Source organism: Pararge aegeria, chromosome 4 (genome assembly GCF_905163445.1).
Source record: "Pararge aegeria chromosome 4, ilParAegt1.1, whole genome shotgun sequence".
Lineage (NCBI taxonomy): Eukaryota > Metazoa > Arthropoda > Insecta > Lepidoptera > Nymphalidae > Pararge > Pararge aegeria.
Window position 1 is genome coordinate 14215569 of NC_053183.1, and position 19290 is coordinate 14234858.

The following is a 19290-nucleotide window of genomic DNA, read 5'->3' on the forward strand; positions in this document are numbered from 1 at the left end:
CATTTTTGTCTCCTGCCTTTGGCCTTCGCCAAAATTGGCTAAATCGCAATCGAGAAGTCGTTTTGAATAAGAGAATACTTGAACTTCGGAGTAAAATGTATCTTATTTGCATTTGTGTTAAAACTGAAATTTGCAGACAATTCTTTCGCTTGAGCTTCTGACAGAACTTTTTTAAAACAAAAATCAGGAGTACAGCATCTTCCACTCTAAAACGAGTGACATGAGGACAACTTTACTTTGACGTAACAGAGTTTTATATTGGAAAACGACTCCCCGATTGCGAACAGCCAAAAATTATACCTTTTAGATTGGTCACATAGTAATTGCATCTAACTCAGATATACCAACAACGGCACCTCAAGCCAAGCCATGAAATATAAAACTTCATAATTCATACGCAGCCTATTAACATCTCTGCAGGCCTTCTCTCTCATATAAAAAGGTTATTTTCTGTTGTTTTAATTTTTCGCTTTTTTAGGAACATATTAATAAGTTCAGGATGCTGATGGGATTGCATCGGTCTTGCAGCGCGTCGCTGATGTTTGCCGAAGCGCATGTCATGTCGCATTAAATCGGTTATTATCGGATTTAATATCTTTTAGCATTTCTATACCCGTCGTAACCTCTAAACGATAGGCCCAATTTGAATAATTTAAAGAGGAATTTGCAGGTACATAATCAATTTTAACTATAAAACTATTTATTTGGATAAGGATCTGAAAAGAACGTCACCATTTTCATAATATTCAAGTATAACGGTCAAAATAAGCCAGCAATGATTTGCTGACATAGCATTCAAAGTAAAAGAAGTATGATGAACGAAATGCTCACTAACTTGAGAGAAGCACAAAAACTGGAAAAAGCTAATAGCAATAAAAGTCTCATCTTGCTGTCGCAACAGATATCCACTTTTGACTTCATTGTAAGACAGCTGTCGGGCAAAATATTCACTGGTCAACTCCTATTCTATTCTCAGAGAATAGCCTTTCTTGAGCTCAAGATTTCAACGTGAAACTTATTTTATACTCACAATAAAAGTTTTGTGGGCCAGTTAAACAGAGAATAAGTTTATTAGAGTGAAGTCAAAGTGCAAAGGAAGTTGTAATAAGAGAATCCGTTATAGAACTGCATTAAAAGATTTAGCTGGAAATTAAAACGGAGCACTCCACAAAGCTTTGAGCATAACCGTTCAATTTGTTTGATTAAATAAAGTCTTCCTCTTTGTGCCATACTAATTATGTTCACCCGTTTTAACATTCTTAAAAGAATTACAACTGAACTAAAGTTTTTTTTTTATTATTTATTAAGATTTAAGGCCCACATAGTTTACTTAAACCTAAGAACTAACAGAAACTAGGTTACACACCAATTAAGCAGCCGCTATTAAACTTAATAGTGGTCGCCTACTGGTCGATTTCCGACCATAATTAATTTAAATTATAAGTTTGAGCATTATTAAGGTTCAAAAGTAACTATAAGGCTACAGTATAAATTTGCCTTTTTTTCTAATTCATTATAATCCAAAAAAAAATTTAATAGAGTATATGTGTGTATGTGTCAAATACATGGTAGTGTGTGTGTAAAATGATTAAAATAGAGTTGATATTCGAATACGTCCCAAATACCACCAGTAGTGTGGTAATGTGCCTTTTAATGATTTAATGAATTTTTTATGCATAAATACAAATACATACATACATTAAACTACAGCAGTGGGGAATTTCATACTCGTCCGTTCGCGCAATTTTCGTAAAAAAAGGTACTGAGTATTGCTTCATGTATGAATATTATATAGATTCATAAGAATATTAAAAAAAGGTTTAGCAAATATATTAATATTAATATTATGAAACTTAAAAGTTTGAAATAAAAACATTTATATGCACTTCCCCTTATAAGTAAAATTTCTATCAAGGTAGATGTATAAATAATATAACAATTTAGAATTTGGAATTAAGTTGTTTTTTTTATATTTTATATTTTATTTATTCTTATAGTTTTGAGTAGCCCTATAAATAAAGCTATTTAGATTTCGACCTGACTAAAGGTAGACAAAATCGTTGTGAGAGCCTAGTGTTCAAGACTTCGGTTTCCCTTTATGAGGGACCTACTTCGATCCCCGGCACGCACCTCTATCTTTTCGTAGTTAACTGTAAAGTAAATCATCGTGAGGAAACCTGCATGTCCCAAAGTTCTCAATAGTGTTCTCAAAGGACAAGTATTTCAATCCGTACTTTGCCAGTATGGTTGACTGCGGCCAAAGTCCTTCTTTATTTGGGACCCTACACCCGTGCCCTGTAGTGCCCTGTGGGGCCTTCAATGAGTTGATAATGATAATGATGATATATATATTATATATTATATAGTATAAATGTATAAAAATTCAAAATTCATTTATTTCAAGTAGGCCTAATATAACCACTTTTAAAACGTCAAGTCTGTCTGTCAAGTCTGACTCTACCACCGGTTCGGAAGGCAGATTCTACCGAGAAGAAGCCGGCAAGAAACTCAGCAGTTGCTCTTTTCCGACATTAACTATTTACACTTTTACATTTTCTATCTCGTGAGAGATGAAAGCGGAGCCGGATGCTTCCAAGCAACCTTGTCATTAAGAATTTCATCAATTGTATAGTCACCTCGCTGTAATAAATGTGTTTTAACATATTCATTAAATTTATGCGTTGGTAAGTCCAAAATTACCTTAGGAATCATATTATAAAAGCGTATACTCAATCCCACAAATGACTTCTGTACCTTTCGCGGACGATACGCAGATGTCACTAATTTATAACCATTTTTTGTAAGTCGACTCGATATATTATATACTATAGATATATATAACTCATATACTATGCCTGTTCCACGATAACCAGGCTAACAGAAAGAAAATGCCTGATGGCATTAAATTTGCAAATTAAATTTTTTAGTAAAATAGCCTGCCTTCTGAAATTCTGTGAGTCCGAAGTACGCCATGGCAGCCAAGTTACGCTTGGCTGACGCCAGCAGCACTCTGTCGGTCTCAGCGCTCCTGTGACGCAGAGTGCCGTTGTAACAGCCGACCAGCGCCAAGTCTGCCAGCATGCGCGTCTGTCTGTTATTCGCCAAGTTCCAAGGACAGGACGCGAATTCTTCTAGAGTCACCCCTCGCCAAGATTCTCCAGTGTAACACGGTGGTACTTCACCCGCTGTGAGAACAAAAATACACGTTTAGACACAATATAACCAAAATATAAATACTAGCGGTTCCCGGCGACATCGTACGAGTAGAACTTTTCGTAAGTAAATTTTTCTCATACAATTTTCATTCTCTATTAAACGACCTACCGCGTCTCATCACCCGCCAATTAAAAGTAATCTAGGAAGTATAAAGGTATTTAGTATACTAACCTAACCTATACATAGGGTATGTACGCGTGTGTGAGATAAATTGTTTATTACACTTATATTTTATATTTATTTATATTTGAAAACTCGCAATCGTAGAATCGATTTGGAGTATCGAAGCACTATAACGCCAATTCAAAATAGACCTTATGTTACTCATTTTTGATTCACAAATTTCGAAAAACAGAATTTTATATGACAAACATTCCACCAACAGCTCTGTTTCTACTGTTGTAGACGAACTTAAGCATTAAAACCAGAACTATAAGTTCCATTTTACTTTGACGCTACATGGTTTCAGTTCGAAAACGACTTTACTATTGGTAACGTATGTAAGAATGTTGAGACGTTAAAAAAAATGGTAAGTGTTGAGGGTCTTTTCTTGGTCCGTAACAAAAATCCCTCTCTTATATGTCTGTATACCATTAAGTGGTTATTCCAAACGAAAACATCAAATTTGGCGGTAATTTATTATAACGATCCACATCGCTGTATTATTGACTGCTAATAGGCTACTTGTGATGTTATTACTTTTTCACAAGCAAAACTGAAACAGGCAATCAATAAATTACATCTGGTTTACACTTTATTTTCTCTCTTTTCTTTTTTCATTTCATCTACAAGTGCTGACTTGTAGTGGCATTGGCCTTGACTGCAGTCTCACCTGATGGATAAACTATACCGCTAATCGGTTTCAACGCGACATCGTATCGGAACGCTAAATCGCTTAGTGGCACGTCTTTGTCGGTAGGTAGAAAAAATACAGAAATTATAAATTCCCAAATTGACCCTGCCAGGAATCGAACCCGAAACCTACAGCTTAAAACTACAGCGCTCACCGCTGCGCCAGAGAGATCACCGTCGTCAAGGTCGAAAAGGAAATATTGTTGAATAATTTACTAATTTTATATCTATAGATCCGAAGACCAATATTTTTGGAGTTTATAGTATTACCGTGTTACGAATTATTTACTCAGCGAACGCGGAATACACACCACTTGGTCGAGTTACTTCACAGATACTATTATTATTTCAGGCTGAAATCTCTGTATTCATCAAACTAGACTAAGAAATAGTTGCCCGCGGTCTTCGTCCGCGTTTATATGGTAGGTTTGCGGTTTCACAAACAAACACCACAAATCCAGTGGGAACCGTTGTTTTTCCTAAAATTAAATGTAGCCTATAATTGTTTCAGTAATTTCGTAAAATGGGTAAATAAATAAACGTTTATTGACTATAACTTGATATGTGCCGTATATTGTACTAAAACTTTAAGCATTTTAACGAATAATATATTTAATTAATAAGTAGATTTCAAAACATGATTAAAATTTTATTTTATTCACAGCCATTGTTCCCGACATTGTTGCCATTGTTGCCGGGTAGGTATTTTGATATAAATGCGGAAGCATTTTCAATACTTCAAGTCTTGAATGAGGCTCAAGCGATGCAAATATACCTCCAATTGTATCACTATGTTACTTTCCGTCCTTTTTACAAACTCTATGCCAAAAAAGTCGATTGGTTGCTTAGTTAGGTCTTAAAGTAAGGACAAACAAACAAACAAGTATGGATAGTTAAGAAGTAAAGAAGTATAAACAGATCCGCATTTTGTATTTAAATGTCTATAATAATATTGTTTTAATTGACATTCTCTTCAGATATCATAAAAAACCGGCGGAAAATAAAAAGTTATTCACGCTCATAAATTGCTCAGTAAAATATTTTCCAACGATCACTTCCTTTACAATATAAATCAATTGCATTTACATATTAAAATTAACCTGTGAAATATATTTTTGACATTTATTTTCAATGCGTAATTTATATATGGAACGAACACAAAAATGCTAAATGGTGACAAGCTCAAATACTTTATTAGGGTTCCATGCCTAAATAGGGTCATAGGAACCCAAAGGTCCCGTGGTACCCCACGGGACCCTATATTTAGGATATCACTAAGACTCCGCTGTCCTACCGTCCGTCTGTATCTCATACACTGTGATAGTTAGACAGTCGTAATTTTCAGACATGACGTATTTTTTATACATTATTACCTATATTTTTATTGACGTATTACCGCTATAACCACAAATACTAAAAAACACAATAAAATAAATATAAAAGGGGGCTCCCATATAACAGACATTTTGGGCCGTTTTTACGGATCAACCGAAAAAAACATGGAGTAGCAGTTCCCGCAGCTTCACCTACAGGTCTCAACGTACCCATAATGAATCCTATATCATAATTACGAGTATATGTGTCGATGGTATCGAAATAACTCACTCTTACATAACTCAAATTATTACTTGAACGATATAAAAAAAAAAACATTATTTTCTTAAGGAGGTGAAATGGGATTGGAACATTTTTAAGAGAGTGCCATGTTAAGACAGTCGAAGTCACTGGGCATATTTATAAATGCTGCTAAGGCTCATTATCTCGTTAAATAAAGACGACTATTTTCTATTTATCTACTCTAACACATATTTAAGTATTTATGGTATGCTAAAGTATATATTAGTTTATTTATTTTTTATATATTAATCAATAGTATTGTTGTACTTGTTTAGTCTGGTTTATGTAGTAGTATGTATAGCCCACCTTTTGGTTTTTCTTTTTAGTTTTCCTAATCCTAAAGTTTCCTGGCAGAGATCGTTACTTAGCTATAAGGCCGTTTTTTGTATCCTACTACATTCAAGAAGCGTTTGTTTTTTTTTTGTTTTTCTGAACATAGTGTGGTGTACAAATAAATTAATAAATCCACTAACAGGATGCAAGCAACATATTGTGTACCTTGTGAACAAACATACACATATAGGCACTTATAATGTTAGCATTCCTTTCTGTTGGCATTGTATCGCAAATGTATAAAAACTTCGTTTGATACACATGCGGAACTGTCATTTTACGATATATCTATAGTATCAGTAACATGTCATGCTTTACGTACTTACATAAAAATGTACAATTACATTGTACGAAAGTAAAAGTGGTAAGAAAAAATGGACTATAGCTGTATTTACTTGTTTCCCTCAATCATTTTAACATGACATGGCAGCTTACGATTAGGTTGCACAGTAACATAGCGTGCATGAAACGTTTAATACGGACATACAGCATTTCCTCTGTGAATTATAAATGCGGTGTACGAAGGTAAAGCTTTGCGTACACAAATTATCAATCCAACTTTTCTACTTTATATATGCGTAAGTATGTATGTTTTTTAATCTTTCTCGCAAAAACTACTGAAGAGATTTTGATGAAACTTAACAGTAATGTAGGTTAATTATTGATTTATATAAACAAAGCAATAAAGGTCATGAACGGGCTTATATAGGACTAAATAATAATATAATAAATATACTACGACAATACACACATCGCCATCTAGCCCCAAACTAAGCGTAGCTTGTGTTATGGGTACTGAGATGACTGATGAATAATTTTGTGAATATAATACATAAATACTTATAAAATAGAGATAAACACCCAGACACTGAAAAACATTTAGGTTCATCACAGAAACATTTTCCAGTTGTGACAAAGACGTGCTGCCATGCTATTTAGCGTTTCGGTACGACGCTGCATATAACTGATTAGGGATATAAGTTTAACTAAACTGCCATAACCATAACAGATTTTACACAGACATCTATCTTTAGAGATTATTTGCGAGAAATCTTTTAAAAAATTTAAAAAAAAGCTAAAAAAGTTGTTTAAATTTTTTGTAAACGCGCCACCTTTTATTTTATTTTACCACTAAAAGCTGTTATTAATATTTTAAGCTAGTTTTGTATAACACTAACTAGATAAAATTTTACCACTTCTTTATGTTAATGTTTCTTGTGAGAATTGTATTTAAACCTTATATAATTTGTCCTGAACATTGCCCCTTCGGAAGTGTGAACAAAATTAATAAGGCATTGCGCGCTCAGCTTTACATTGTCCTTACCTGTAGCAGTGCGTCCTTGACACCAGTGTCTCGAGCCCTTCCACGTGGCGCCGCGCTTCACGTGCCTATACTCTGACAAGTATCTGTAACAATTATGCGTATTTAAAGCCAGAAACACGCCACAAACATACTAAGCAAAACCCAATTAAATTAATTCAATTCAATGTCTATAACGTCTGTCAATTTCGGTTAACAATGGTTGTTATATTCATAATGTACAGTTAAATTCCGCATGCAATATCACAGTAACTCTAAAATATCATGACCTCTAAATGCAGTATTTGTTCTGCCAAATGGCAAACAAAATCAATTAATATATGAAAAACACTACGATTGTGATTGGAAATTTCAATTGATAATAATTGGTGGAGTAAGAAAGTTTATTAGGTTAAAAAAAAAAAAAAAAAATGATTGAATTCTGGTGTCCTTTTCATATTATCTGATATGTTATTTAACTAGGTCCATATTAAAAAGCCCAAAATTAACTCACACTATCTTGTCGGACTGCTCGTAATAATTAACCTATTTGGCAAAGAGTATAAGTATAAGAACATAAACTAAAGTTCAACGCGACCGAAATCGCGAGTAAGTGGTAGCCATATAGAAGTTGTACAAATTTCATCGCATCGCAAGTATTATGAAAATAAAGTTTAATTTCTATACTCCGCGAAAAGCAGAAGAATCTCTAATTTATAATTTCTTCAATCTTTATATTCCACACCAAACAGACATATGTACCCTCTACGCACATTTCGCTACTTTTGCAATGAATAATTGTTTGTTAGTGCTTTAATGTTTAACTTAGTTTTCATAATATATCATGAAATTCCGCAAAGTAACGCCTGCTACTATCCAATGCATAGCAAGTAAGCAATTGCTCAAAACAAATCGAATACATAGAAATGTATAAGTAGATAAGAGTATTAGCCTTCAATCTATTAGATCAACATACTTCGATCGAGAAATGCGAATAGATAACACAATTAGTGATCGTTTCAAAGGCGATTAAAATAGTGCTATGTTTAAAAGTTTCCACGGTGCATTCCTATTTGATATAGAATTACGGATTTCACGAAAGTTTATGCATTTATCTACAGATCAATACAAATGTAATGGTAGCATTACTTTTATCATCGGCTACATCCTATTAAAATCCCACTCCTGGACGTAGGCCCCTATCTCTTAGGGGACACGCTCATGCTGCTGCAATGCGAGTTCGTGGGCTTTAACAACAATATCTATGTTAGAATATTATCACAAGTTAGTAATAATAACCGGGCCTGATAGCTTAACATGCTCTCCGAGGCACGGGGTTAGGACCGCCTTATTCCTAACACCGGCCTAGTAACTACTGAAAATTCTTTAACAGAATGACAGTGAGAACTTTTGTGATGCTCGCTTTAAGTATCAATAAACTACCCTGATTCGTGAATAGTTACGCTGGCAACAGGTTCTCTGTGCATTTTGGCAGGATCGGTTTAGCAGTGGAACCTTGTTTAGGTAAAAAAAAAAAACAATCACACATACCTTTGGATTTAGCCAAAGCTATACTAGCATACATAGTAGTTGATATGTATACTACTATGGATTAGGGGTATGGGACTAATAGCTGCCATATACCGAACAGGTTAGCACTCTATCTAAAACTACTTCATCTCTTACCACCAGGTGAGATTCCAGTCGAGTGCTAAAGAGTATAATAAAGGAATGGAATAAAAGAAAAGATCTTCATTTGGATTAGTGTTGCCCAAATTCAGTCTTGGTCTTGCAGTCTTGGTCTTGTTCTTGCGTTTTTGCAAGACCAAGACCAAGAACAAGACCGCGTATTTTTAGCAAGACCAAGACCAAGACTGACCGTGCAAGACTTGAGCAAGAACAAGACATAGCCTGCAAGACGCAAGAGTCTAGGACTTAGCGCTATTTCACGGAGTAGTTAGGTGTAACAGTTCGGTGTATAGGTAGGTAGGTACGCTTAGGAATTCTATGAGACGCAAAAAACTATATCAAAGAATATGAAAAACTGGACCTATGCGCATTACGACTAATACCATAAACATAGCGAATAAAAAAATATCTATTAAAATCAAACTGAGTGCATGCATAGTTATGTTTTAACCATCGGCACTTTGATAATGCGGCATCAAAGGTTTTGTACTTACTTCTCAAAGAAATTTGCCGCTTTTCGGAAGTACATGGTTATGATACACGCGCCGGCGGCTTCTTTTGAAATCTAAAACAATCGTTGCCGCCGCGCCGAAATCATAACATTTGACACTATTCATGCAAAATAATTTCGAATTTTAAGAGTACCTACAGGTGTTCCAAAGAATAAATAAGTTTCAGATTGGTGATTTTAGATTGGTGGAGGACGCATGAGACAGAGTATCCGATTTTATCGAAAATGGCCCGTGATTTTCTCTCAATACCTGCAACTTCAGTACCTGCTGAGAGGTTATTTTCTAAAGCATCATTAGTAATTAGAAAACATAGAAATAGGTTAAGTGATGAGTCAGCCAGATGGTTACTTTGTATTAATTCTTGGTCAAAAGAATTGATATAAAGTATCATAACCTAATGATAAAGCTGTTGATTTGTGTTGTATTTTATTTTTTATTCAAATAAATGATAAATCGTAAAACTCTTTTATTAAATTTCTTATAAGTTGAGGGTTCAATCTCTTTCTAGACAGATAAGTATTGTTCTTTAAAATACAGTCAAGTTATTGTAATTAATTTGTTTTTTTAAATGTTTTAGCAAATGTAAGCTTATAAATCATAAATGTTTATTAAGAAACAGTTACTTCCATGGAAAACGACATATAGGTCAGTTGATTTTTCGAATTTCTTATCAAATCTTCAGTTATTTATTAATCTGCTTGATCTTTACTATGGCTATGTTAAATCAAGCTCACAATGTTCCAATTCTAATACGTTTTTCTAAGATTTAAAGTAAACTTTAATAAATAGTAATAGACTAATAGGTAATTGCAAGACTTGCAAGACTCTTGCTGCAAGACCAAGACCAAGACCAAGACTGGGAGCGCAAGACCAAGACCAAGACCAAGACCAGGTGTATTGGCGCAAGACCAAGACCAAGACTGGCTAAGTCTCGTCTTGTTCTTGCATTTGGGCAACACTAATTTGGATATCCTTCCATCTACGGCTAAGGTCACGTCTTGTAGCCATAGTAGTAGGTATTAATATAAATGCAAGAGTATGTCTGATTGTTCATTTGTTACATTAACAAGGCTGCACGACAAAACCGAGCCGCGTACAGTTGGATTACGTTACATGCTCGCTTAAAGTATTCAAATTTATCAATGAATTGTGCGCCGATTCATAAATACAACTGCAATTTACCTGGCAACAGGTTCTCTGAGCAGTGTGATGTAAAAGTATCGCCGATGCACCGCGGAGCCCTCGTGCCGATCCAATTCGCCGCCCACGCACGCTGTCAACTCCGTGAAATCTGCGTGAAGCCCACACCTACGGACAAAAGCAAAGACTTTAGTGAACCAGCTCTACTGCTATCAAACAACGAACTTAAAAGTAATCCTTCCGATAATCAAAGATTCAATTTGAAGAATGAAAGTAACATTATAACGCATGTTTATAAAACTACAGTGTCCGCGCCGTATATGTGTTTAGTCTGCTACAAACTGTTACCCGCGTTCTTTGTACGCGTTTATTGATAAATTCCATGGGAACCGTTTGGTTATCTGGGATAAGAAATAGCCTATGTTACTCTCCGTATTTTAAAGTAACTCTATGCCAAAAATCAATTGATTGCTTACTTCGTTATGGCGTCGTAAGAAAAGACAAACAAATAAAAACACTTTCACATTATTAATATATATATATATATATTGGTAAGGATAGCGTGAAGAAAAGACAAAATTAATATAACACTTCCACATTAATTATATTATTAGTAAGGATTACAATTCTTGAAAACACACAAACGATATAAGTGTTACAAGACGAGACGTTTTCAAATAAGCGATCCTTGCCTAGTAGACCTAGTTTGAACACACTATCGGGCGGGCGAGAACTACTTTTCGAGCCACGTTACTTTTCGGAGTTATGTGCGGTTCGGGCAATTGCAGTATCACTTGTTTTAACGGTGAAGGAAAACACCGTGATGCAATCTGCATAGCTGAGAGATCTCCATAATGTTCTCAAAGGGGTTTGAAGTCTACCAATCCGCACTTGACCAGCCTTACAGCTAGACTACGGCCTAAAACCCCTGTCACTTAATGAGGCAACTGACTTGCAGCCGCTTACACTTACGACCAATTAAGATATCACGGGCAGAATCTAGCTCGTACATAGTTAGATTCTGCCCGTGACATCCAACTTGGCGCTTCTCACCTCCGCAGCCATTGGTTACGATGGCGTGACCACGTTTCATGTAACTGGATAGAAATATCGACAAAACTCATTATATTATAGTGGTAAGTGACCGTTGAACTACGAGCATTTTTAAGAAATGATGATTAACCACAAAAACCTTAGTTTCTAATTTCTAATATAAAACGTGGGTAAGCAGTAACGGCATTCTGAAAGCATTAATAAATCGATACGACTCTCCGATTTACAAGCTGTATATTAAACTCCACGTAGGGCTTGGACGCAGAAATTTTAATTTGTAACTTTTTGTATATTGCATATTAGTATTTAATGTAAGTTTATTTTTATGTAGTTTAGTTTTTAATTATTCTGTTATATTAGTATTTATTTATTTTTATTTGGTAACTATGACCCATCATAGTTACTAAATAAAAATAAAATAATAAAACATTTTAAAGTATTTGTCTTACTACTAAAGGCGTTTCCCTCTGCCAACAAACAAATTTATGGTATGGCAATAAGTTCCAACAAGTAACCAAGGTTACCACATTTCTACGAACCACGAATACCATACGCCGTGCAAAAACTATTCAGCAAAAAAGGAACGTTTAAATCTACGACGTAGATGCGGCTTACTGGAGCGTGAAGCAGATAGTTTGGCACCAAGATGCATTGGAGACATACTTATAGTGGCCGTGCAGTCAACAAAAGAACCGCATCGACTGAAAGTGTGTTAGATGCGATCTTAATTTTAGACGATCCCTGAGAACGCGAGCAATTTTTGAGTTTGTAATCTGGGTATCTGTTGAATCTGGGTTGCCACATAGAGTTAGGCTTATAGAAAAATCCTATTATAGTTTTAAATGTAACATTAAACGATAAAAAATTAAGTGCGGTATGAAGTGCGCTAAGTTCATTGCTAAATATTAATTGACCTTGAGATGGTTATAATACAAAAAAGTTAGGTGTGGTCTCATATTAGACGAGGGCAGCTTTGGAACCTTTCTTTAGCTTTAGTTATGACTGTGTATGAACGCTTCTTATATGATAGGCATACATTAATAAAGTATTTTGAATTTTTAATTGTTGGAAGCCGTTGGAAACAAGCTCAAAAAAAACTATGCTAACTAATCTAGCAACAAAATTATTCTATTTTCTCTGATCTCGAAGAAAGTTTTCACAGTGAGGGCTCCAATCTTTAAGAAAAGTTTTTCTTGGCAATATTCATTACCGGGAGAAAACGTTTCCTGGGCCTGTCTCCGTACTTGGTTGGTCTGAACTGTCCGTTGTACATGTACTACCCTCAACTGGATTATCTCCTTGTGGTAAACGATGCACTCTAAGATGGTGGCTGGCTAACCTGTTAGGGGCATAGCAGTAAGGTATATTAAACTTATACGCCTAATCGGTTTCTACACCTCAACGAACCGAAACGCTAAACTACTTTGTTTGTCAATAACAGCTATCCACGGACGAAGTCTCACCCACTAGAAAACATTATAAAAACAGGGATTTTATAAGCCGACGCAAAAGAAATCGCGGGTACAGCTAGTTTTTACAAAATCCAATTAATGTCGTTGGTATTTAATCAACTAAAAACAAATATGGCAGCTCATGCAACACTTACATTAACAAAGTCGATAAGATTTAGAGGTCGTAACGTTTCATTACAAAACAACGAGTTCTAGGTCAAATTTAATATTACTTTTACGTACTGGGGTTCAGAGATTTGGTATAAGAACACCTGACGATTATGCACTAAAGGTTACTAGTAATAAGGTTTTGTTACACTCATCATCGACATTTCAGTGGTGGACATAGGTCTTTTATAGGGTCTTTTATTTTTATATATTTGATGCCATCCTTCCACCTTGACAGGCGGTGCAGCGGCGTACCCATTCAAACAGCTTGAGCCCCCAACGTACATCGGTTCTCCGAGCTACGTGCCCACTTTAACATTGTTACACCTAATTAAATGGATATTGTTTATTTTATCATCATCAAATCATTACTGGCCCACTGCAGGGCACAGGTCTCCCCCCAAAAGAGAAGGGTTTAGGCTGTAGTCTAACCACGTTGCCCAGTGCGGATTGGTAGAGTTTTACGCCGTTGATGTAGCAATCGCCAGTCTATAGGTTGATACGTTAACAGCTTCTCACTTGCCGAGTACGTCCCAAAAAGCGGCAGCAGCTGCCGAATCTGCTCAAATGCTTAAGCGCCGTAAATACTCCGTTATTTGTAATGACTACGTTTTTGCGGCGCTTTTGAGACTCTGGGGCCATGGTATTCGGACACGAAAAATTTTATTAACATAGTGTCACAAAAATTGGTCCTTACGTCTGGTGACCCAAGAGCTGGCGCTTATTTAGCCCAACGGCTAAGTCTAGCTTTACAAAGGGGCAATAGCGCCAGCATTTTGGGTACCATGTCCATAAGTGATCAGTTAGACGGCTTATATTTATTGTATATAATAATTTTAGTTTGTAATTATTATTTCCCTACAAAATATATGTTTTTCTTTGGTTTTTGTATTACTTTTTTAAAAAATAAACCATAAATAAAGGTCTATAGGTTTCATTACAATGTTTTCATAAAGCAATAAGTTTATGCTTTAAACGGTGAAGGAAAACATCGTGAGGTGATATTTAAATTACTTAAATTAAAACGCACATAACTCCGATTAGTCAGTGGTGCGTCTCGGGGCTCAAACTCGGTCTTCACGAAAGACCGCTTTTTTTTAAATGTTTTTTTGTTATCGTTTATTCAAATGTCTTTTTTAAAATTATAGTACGGTAATATTAAACTTAAACTTTGATACACGGGAATCACGACGTCAAATAGTATTAGATCCGGCATTCTTCATTCTCCTTTTTCTAGCAAAAATATTTACCAATAGGATTGCACAAAATCTCCGCTGCTCTTAAGTGAACCAGACACAGTACGCAACTGCGCTCCGCATTAGTCCGTTTCACGGCTCCGCTGCCTCGCTCCGCTTCGGTGGACGGGCAGCCTTAAACTACCTCTACTATATATACTCGTACTACCTCACAGGCAAACATAAATCTGGGTGATCTAGCAAACCACGTCCGCATCGGTCGCCCAATACAATATTCGATTCAGTGGCAAAGTGTAGCGAAGCATGAAGCGGCTTGTTTGAGTAGAATGACACGTGCTCTTTTATCCCGCGGCCACATGGCTATCGAAAGAGGATATTAAGTTTTTATTTTTCGATAAAAAGGGGGAAAGGTCTAAGTACTGCGGGCTTTTTTATTTTAGTACTAGCTGTTGCCCGCGACTTCGTCTGCGTTTGATTTTGTTTTTGATGTGGTATTAAATTTAGTTGTAGATCTAAAAAAAAATCAAGTATTCAGTATCGCTAAACCTTAAAGGAGGGGCTGCTGTCCGCTGAGGAGTTCTGTCCTCTATCTCTATCTCCAACCACAAACTGTGGTTGGAGATGATGACATTGTTTGCGTTAGGAATATGTCCATTAGAAATACCAACGGACTGTGCCATTATTCGTATAAATAGCATTAGTTAAGTTAAACAATGGCGGCTAAATTGGCACAGATTGGCAACATTTCGCTTTACAGCGTCGGATAATCGCTAACGGCCACGGCCTGTGCCCGTGGACGTGTTATTGCAGTTAAATATTGGTGATAATCGATACTGACTGTAACTATCACCACTATTAAAACATTGATATCAAGTCTCACATTGCTTCGGAACGATACCAACAAACCGATTATTTATAAACTATCGGTTGCCCTTTATACGTTAAATTCAACATCATCATGCATTGTTTGTTTTTGCGTTAATCTATTATACGTAAAATTGTTTCATTCAACTTTTAATTCTCTCATCTACACGGTGGCTTTTGACGTGACGTCTTATAAATTGGTTTGCCGGGTGACACTTAAAGAAACTGCGTTACGCTCCGCTCACGTTATGCGATCACAATGAGAGCGAGTGAGAGGCACGCGTCCCTTCCACTCGGGCATGGTTAGCCCGCCTAAGAGCGAGAGAGACAGACATAAAAAGTGAAAGGCACGCGTCCCTTTGTAGTAAACGCTGTTTCATTGTACGCAAATGTATTGCAAGTTATTGTATGTATATTTGTATATAAATACGTATGTATGTGTAAAGGTAAAAATAAAATTTTGTGAATATGAAATTCAGTGCGAGATTATTTGTATAAATTAATGTTTTAAATATAATTCTTTGTATAAATAAATGTTTTAAATTGTTACTATTATTTCATCCTTCTTCCTACTATACGAATGAATATTCACATTAAAATTATTTTACCACTCAAAGTCGTTGTCACGTAAAACTTTCGCCCGTATACCGACTTTACAGGCAACCAATTTTTTTCGACATAAAATACTGACCCAGTTAATCTGCTCAATGAATTCTTACAATCGAATTGCAAAAAAAAATTAGAAAAATTCAATTAATATAAGCATCCTACAAGTACTTCAAACTTCATCCTCATATCTCCCTATACTATTTAGAGGTAGATTACATGTATAGAGTATAGAGAACTAGCTGTCCCGCGACTTTCGCGTTTGTTTCCCATTTAATACCAAGGGAAACGTTTGTTTATCGGAGGTAAAAAATATCCTATTTTCGTCCACAGGATACCATCACCCTTATTGCAAAATAATAGAATAAAAATTTTAGTTGCTTATGAGTTAAAAAACTTTTGAATATTTTATACTAGTAATATGTTATAGTGACTGTCGAACCAAACATAGGTAGCAAAACATATACAAACTTTCGCGTTTACAATATTAGTATGAACATTTTGAACGATTGTATTTAAATTTTCGATATATTTAAATACCACTACGTCTGCCGAAACACAAGATTCACATCACGTTATTGTGAATCAGATAACATATCAAAATGTAAATTTATAAATCTATCAAATCGCTCTTTTTGTCTGGAATTTCAATGTTATTGTTTTTATTAGAAAATGCAAATAGCAACGGATGGACGTTGACATATTGACGAAAGATGAGATCAAAGATAGAAAAATAGTAAAAGAGCTACTAACTTTTATTCTCAAAGTACTTGACATTCAGTCAACCAAATATTTACCATCAGTATTTGTTTAGTTAAAAATAACTTAGGTTTAATACTGTTAGCTGGAAATTAGTCTGTGTAAGCATCAGGAAACCATGGTAGGACAATCGTCTTAAAATGATTCTAATATTTTTTATTATTAATCGTTGCTAACATCGCTGGAATGTGTTAGTTATGACATATATAAAGAACCCTGTTAAACAGTTATGCTTCTCCATAATGCCCCAAAGCTTTGCACAGACAATATCTCGATAAAGCCTAAATATATATGTTGGCCCACACCTTAGATTTTTTATCGTATTCAAGGCTATCTGCGAATTTTTATTGGATTTGCATGCTGAATACATGCATGCAAATCCTATTAAAAAAGATTCGTATTGTTCAGTCAAGTATGCTTAAATTCATAACTATCATGTTTTTTTTTTTACTTCAAATTCAATTCATTAGATTATGTATGCCTCTTAATCTCCAAGATCTACTGAAACGGAATGAAATATTAAATCTGACAGTAAAATGTCACTGTAAAAAGGTCAAAGGTGAAAAGAATAAAAACTTTTATGATAGAGAAAATTTTATAATGCAGTAGTATTGTCATTGTTCTATTTGTTAACTAATTTGCATAGCATTTTTAAAAACACTGTAACATCAATGTAACAAAAGACCACTATTCATACTGTTAATTTTGTAAACTCTGTCTAATATATTTTATTTGCAAATCTGCCAAGAATACTATATCGAAAAATGAGTATATGATCACAATTATTTCAGCTCATGACGTACTCTGCTAGACTTCACACTCCACAGTCTCACACTAAATTGAATTCTTGACATTTATTTTAATTACATTGGAATGAGAAAACAGTTTCTGTTATTATTTACAATGAAATTATTTAAATATTTAATAAGTTTTAAGTTAATTTAGTGTCATAAATCTGTGTGATTCAATTATCTGCACGCCTAAATGGCAGAATACGTTTAAGCACACAGTAGTTGTTTTATTAAGACCTATTTTGTACCCATATTTCATCAAACAAAAACTATTCAGGTTTACTATTACTATTCAGGTCACACAAGTTTCCAGCAATACGAAAATCACTAGTTCCAACTAAATTTTCACTAAGAACACAAACATATTTTTTTATTTAAAAATTCGAATTAAATCGCCAATGTTATTAGTCTAAACATCTATCTATGTATGTATCTATCTATGTATCTATCTATCTATCTATGTATCTATCTTATGTATTCCATATTCGAAGCTAAGTGTACAATGTCAAGAGCGGTGATAATACGGCCTAGTGGTTAATTCTTCGGCCTCACTTTTCAGATGACCGAGTTCAATCTCCGGCACGCACCTCTAACACGCCTGATTTATTTATTTATATTATTTTCAAATTGTTCATCACTATCCCATTTTCTGCCCTCACAGGTCACTCAATTGATAATAATGATGATATTCAATGTTATGTGAATTCGATGATATGTGAATATATTAAATAAATAAATCCTTTTTAATGCATTTATATATGCACGAACAATTAAGAACATTTAGAAGACATTTAAAAATAAGCTCATATTGATTAGGCTTTGAAGCCACACGCTCTTATGCCATAACGTTTTAAATATTATCGACGTATTATAGTTTAAATGGAACGTGGACAGGCTACAGCCATAAATCGGATTTACAATATAATATATTAAAAGCGGCCATTTTAAATAGAAAGAATGTTAGACGCACTAGTTTCGACGGCGGCTTAATATACGGGCGTATTTTGCATGAGTTTCCCATAAATATGCAACAGTCATATTTCCTTATTGGAATTGTTCGAGAGGTTTGCCTTCAGACTGCCTGGCGGCACTACGTGGGCGGGTTTATGGCCTTGTGTTCCAACGAGATTTGAGATTACGAGATGCGGATTCAAATGTCATTATCATTTAAATTATGTTATTCCCCTTGAAGTGAAGTTTTTTACGATTGTAATAACTAATAAGGTATTTCATCTGAGTTTCTAATGTAAACTGACATTTGATTTTAATCTCGCGTGAAACTTTATGTGCTTCCATGAACTTGCTTTGAAATAAATATATTATGGTAATAGAGAATTTTGTTGTTCATTATATACCTATATAATGAACAACAAAGTCCTATATATACATAAATCATAATATACCCCGATCCACCAGGTCGACTCACGTTCCACAAGATTTGGAATATCAAATGCAATTTTTTTTCTTCATCGAATTGATGTTTCCTCAGTTTACGTTACGAATATATATTTCGAAAAACGTTTGTGTTGAGTAAAGAATGTTATTTTATTGTTCTAGTTGTCAACCGTATATCAATTACTACCGGAATATTTTAAGAAAGACTGACTTCCATACAAACTCTCATTCCCAATTTACCCCCGAATCATAGGGAATACCCCCTTAGGGAGTAATAATTTAAAAAAAGTGACATAGCCTACAGCTTGTGTCAAGAGTTATGTTACCAATTGCAAAAAATATTTCTCT

At 34.9% G+C, this 19290-nt stretch overlaps 1 protein-coding gene across 2 annotated transcripts in view; it reads right to left on the bottom strand.

Moving 5' to 3' along the window:
• The window catches only part of LOC120623418 (heparan-sulfate 6-O-sulfotransferase 1), a 169879-nt gene that overhangs the window by 13477 nt on the left and 137112 nt on the right, over positions 1 to 19290 (bottom strand). For both annotated transcript variants that reach the window (XM_039889442.1, XM_039889443.1), the window contains exons 4-6: positions 10702 to 10827; positions 7343 to 7425; positions 2941 to 3185 (exon numbers count right to left, since the gene is read on the bottom strand). In XM_039889442.1, the coding sequence (XP_039745376.1) occupies positions 2941 to 3185; positions 7343 to 7425; positions 10702 to 10827 (454 nt within the window). The remainder of the gene's footprint in view (positions 1 to 2940; positions 3186 to 7342; positions 7426 to 10701; positions 10828 to 19290) is intronic.